This window comes from Rutidosis leptorrhynchoides, chromosome 1 (genome assembly GCF_046630445.1).
Source record: "Rutidosis leptorrhynchoides isolate AG116_Rl617_1_P2 chromosome 1, CSIRO_AGI_Rlap_v1, whole genome shotgun sequence".
Lineage (NCBI taxonomy): Eukaryota > Viridiplantae > Streptophyta > Magnoliopsida > Asterales > Asteraceae > Rutidosis > Rutidosis leptorrhynchoides.
In genome coordinates, this window is record NC_092333.1 from 514984529 (window position 1) to 514989359 (window position 4831).

Here is a 4831-nt window from a genome sequence, read left to right on the forward strand (position 1 = left end):
CAGACACTATGTGCAAACTTTCTTTACATCTGCTAATGTAACAGAAAAACTAATAAGGGTGGTAAAACGATAGATAACATGTCAAATTGGTACTTTTAATAAGAATTGATTTGATCTGTCAAACCTTTGAACACTAATTGGTCAATTATTTAACATTTTATATGACAGTGTGTTTTTTTTTTTTTTTTAAATGGAAGGATTACTAACCTCATTAACCCAAATTTGGGCTTCAGAACAACCCAACTCATCAAGCTCAGCTTCGACCAATTCGTGAATGTGCTTCACGCTATTAGATTCAATAAACGTAAAAAACTATATATGGAATCTTGATGAAATAAATAAATAAAATTTTAATGTGTAAGTATTGACAAAACTATCAACAAGAAGAAAAAAGACTGAAACGGAATTAAAAGGAATGGACCTGGACCGCATTTCTGAAAAAAGATAAGAAAACAAATAACATCTTCTTGATTATATGAAACATGATCATACATTATTCCTCACATGAAATACATTATATGAAGTAAAGCTACATTGATCATTTACACAAATTCAAACATAGTTAGCCTGAGAACTCACTAGGGTAATGAGGTCTCGATTTGCACGAAACCTTCAACGGTTAACAAAAGACTCATATTTAGTGCAAACGTCGTCTCCTAAGTGCCCGAGAATCTCCATTATCGACATCGAAAACGGTCAATGATTCGCTCCTTCTTCTTGAAGACGAAGAAGATAAAGAAACACGCGAATCAATCTCAACTGCAGTATCAACTGTCTGGCTCTCAGACTGTATAACAGCAGCAATACTCGATACCGAATCCCGATCCTCCACTAACGGAGTCTGTTCTTGATCATTTTGAACGGGCCCCACCAACGTGAGACTTGAATCCGTTCGTACTCGTCTAGAATTCAAATACCGCTCAAATAACGAGTTGTTTCTCTCCAAAATTTCTCGAGAATTATCGGGAAGAGACGAAACGTCCTGAACCAAATCACGGGTCAAATCAAATCTATTACCAAGTACACGAATCATCTCATCCATAGGCATACTAATTATGTTCCTTTGAATAGTTTGTCTCCAGCTTTCGACTCTCTTTGCTTTGGGTCTATGAGGGATTTTAAGACCCGAATCTTGATCAACCATACGGGTCGGGTTACCACGTCCATAAATTGGAGTCACCGTTTTTGTAGTCATTTCTCCCTTACAAATCGGACATTCTTTTACATCAGCGTTAATATGCAGCCACCGATAAAGACACGGCCAACAGAACAAATGTCCACAACAAGTCACAACAGGGTCACTAGCCATATCCAAACATATATTACAATCGAAAAAACCGCCTTCGTCTCCAATACTTTTCACAACATCTTCTTTATCTTCCAAAATTTCGTCTTTTAGGTTCCCGTTAACATCATCACACGTTTTGGTAACTTCTGGTAGACTTACATCAGCTGCAGCCATGCTTCCCTCGCCCGTTTCTAAACGTTCCAAAGGTAAAAGAACAGGTCGCCATATCGACCGCCACCTTTGCCTAGCCAAAGCCCGGTGTCCGGTTGAGTCTCTCACGGGCCCATCTAACCAATCTTCCAGGTTCAAACCCCTTGGCTCACGCTCAACGGGTCCCAAATTTAAGTCAAGATTCATCACATTTTGTGGCGTTTCGTCTCCCATGGCAGACAAAATATCTTACCCCAAAAATTGTTTCCCTCCAATAATCAACTCAACACACAAATCCGAAATCCCTAATTTGCTGTGATTAGCCTAATTAATAGAAAACCCTAATTTTCAAAATCGGTCCTAGATTCTAAAGCCAATAAATTTCCTATGTAATTGAATCATACCCGAATAGGAAACCCTAATTGTTTCTGGTCAAAATTGAGGAAAGCCCTAAGCTTTTTGCAGACAAAGTTACAATTATAGTCGAAATCAAGAAAATGAAAGCTGACATCTAGGAAATTTAAACTAGAATCTAAAACAGAAACTGGAAAAACTTATCGATTAAAAAGATTTAATAAGAGTAGTGAGATCGAGACCTTAAGCTTACTTGAGATAGTAGAAAGAATTCGACACCCGCGGTCTCTCTCAACCTCTCACAATTGATTATCAACAATAAACTGGATTTGATTGACTGAGAGTGTTGAGCTCAAGGTAAGATATAGATAAATAATTTTTTTGTTATAGGCTTATAACTTTGATTTTTGATGTTATAATTCACTGTGGTTTGATTCTTTATTAAGAATGCTAATAATGAAGTGTGAGAACAAAGATGATAATGGAGAGAAAGAAAGAAACACTTTGTAAGTGTGAGAAAATGGTGCAAGTTTAATGCTTGCATTCATGGCTATTTATAGCAAAAATATCACAAGTTTAGGTAATACAATAGTATTACTTTTGTGTATCAATAATTGACTATCCATTTATATATATATATATATATTTATATATTATAACACTCCCCCTTGGATAGCAATTTTGTTTGTTTAAGATCAACTGTAAGTTACTGCCTCGATAAAAACCTTGCTAAAGAAAACCCAGTGGGAAAAAAAACTTTAGCTAAGGGAAAAAGAGTGCAGCATGGAGTTGACTCCCCCTCAAGTAGACATCGCTTCAGTTGTTACATCTTTTGAACATGTCTCATACCAATGTTATGAACGTGTGTTCTGAAAATAGCAGTTGGAAGTGCTTTCGTGAAAAGATCAGCAGAGTTTTTGCTGGATTGAACATATCTCATTTCAATCTCGTTGTCCTTAATGAGATTTTGAGTGTATGAGAAGAATCTAGGAGGTATGTGTTTGGTTCGGTCACTTTTGATATACCCTTCTTTCATCTGTGCTATGCAAGCTGCATTATCTTCATAGATAATTGTTGGACTTTTATCGCGTTCTAGTCCACAAGAATCAGTAATGATTTGTGTCATTGATCTCAACCAAAAACATTCCCGAGTAGCTTCATGTAATGCAATCACTTCGGCATGATTTGATGATGTAGCAACAAGTGTTTGTTTTTGAGAACGCCATGATATTGCAGTACCTCCATTTAGGAATACATATCCAGTTTGAGATTTAGCTTTATGTGGATCAGATAAATAACCTGCATCAGCATAACCAACCAAATCTTGTTTTGATTCGTTAGAATAAAATAATCCTAAATCAGTAGTTCCTCGAAGGTATCGAAATACGTGTTTGATCCCATTCCAGTGTCTTTTGGTAGGAGCAGAGCTGAACCTTGCCAACAAATTAACTGCAAAAGAAATGTCAGGTATTGTACAATTTGTAAGATACATAAGAGCTCCAATTGCACTAAGATATGGTACTTCTGGTCCAAGAATATCTTCATGATCTTCACATGGACGAAATGGATCAGTTTCAACATTGAGTGATCTAACAACCATAGGAGTACTTAATGGTTTTGCCTTGTCCATATTGAAACGTTTCAGAATCTTTTCAGTATATGTTGTTTGATGTACAAGTAAACCATTAGGCATATGCTCAATTTGTAAACCAAGGCAATACTTGGTTTTTCCGAGATCTTTCATTTCAAATTCTTTCTTTAGAAGTTGAATGGCTTCATGGATCTCTTTATTTGTACCTATGATGTTAAGATCGTCAACATAAACAGCTATGATCACATATCCGGATGTTGTTTTCTTAATGAAAACACAAGGACAAGTAAGGTTATTTGTATACCCTTTGCTTATCAAGTAATCACTTAATCGGTTATACCACATACGTCCCGATTGTTTTAACCCATATAAAGATCTTTGTAATTTAATCGAATACATTTCTTTGGGTTTTGCATTTGATGCTTCTGGTACCTTAAATCCTTCAGGTATCTTCATATATATATCACTATCAAGTGATCCATATAGATAAGCAGTCACAACATCCATGAGATGCATTTCTAAATTTTTAGAAACTGCCAGGCTGATTAAGTATCTAAAAGTAATTGCATCCATAACAGGGGAATAAGTTTCTTCATAATCAATTCCCGGTCTTTGAGAAAAACCTTGAGCTACAAGTCTAGCTTTATACCTTGTAACTTCATTTTTCTCATTTCTTTTTCGGACAAAAATCCATCTGTATCCTACAGGTTTCACATCTTTAGGAGTGAGAATGATGGATCCGAAAACTTTTTTTTTATTGATTGATTCTAATTCAGCTCGTATTGCTTCTTTCCATTGAGCCCAATCATGTCTATTTTGACATTCAACCATAGATGTTGGTTCTGGATCATCATCATTATTTTATGATGTCATATGCAACATTAAATGAAAATTTCTCATCAAGATTTTTCATTTCATTTTGGTTCCATAATATTTTTGAATGTGCATAATTGATTGCAATTTCTGTATTGACATCATCAATCTCCTCTGCAGTAGGAGTACTGATTTGTGGTTCTTTTTGAACACTTTCTTTTACCTTATTATCAGCTGATTTTCTTTTTCGAGGATTTTTATCTTTGGAACCAAATGGTTGTAGTGACCCGAACTTTTTCATATTTATATATATATATTAAATGAAATTTTTATTTACATGATTAAATATTTTCAACATATTAAGCAATCAAACTTGTTAAGACTTGATTAATTGAAATATGTTTCATATAGACAATTGACCACCCAAGTTGACCGGTGATTCACGAACGTTAAAACTTGTAAAAACTATACGATGACATATATATGGTTATATATATAGTTAACATGATTTTATTATAAGTATGTATCTCATTAGGTATTTTAACAATGAGTTATATACATAAAAATGAGACTATTAATTTAAGAAACTCGAAAACGATATATATAACGATTATCGTTATAACAACGTCTTACTA

The 4831-nt window shown here is 34.7% G+C and overlaps 1 protein-coding gene across 1 annotated transcript; it reads right to left on the bottom strand.

Moving 5' to 3' along the window:
- Nucleotides 1-468: 468 nt before the first annotated feature.
- Nucleotides 469-2141, bottom strand: LOC139876598 (uncharacterized). Its single transcript, XM_071863942.1, has one exon. It carries the CDS (start codon nucleotides 1670-1672, stop codon nucleotides 638-640), a length of 1035 nt encoding a protein of 344 aa, XP_071720043.1. The 5' UTR covers nucleotides 1673-2141; the 3' UTR covers nucleotides 469-637.
- Nucleotides 2142-4831: the final 2690 nt, after the last annotated feature.

What these genes read in the sequence shown, in the direction of transcription:
- LOC139876598 (XM_071863942.1), bottom strand. Translation starts at nt 1,672, where the DNA reads ATGGGAGACGAAACGCCACAAAATGTGATGAATCTTGACTTAAATTTG.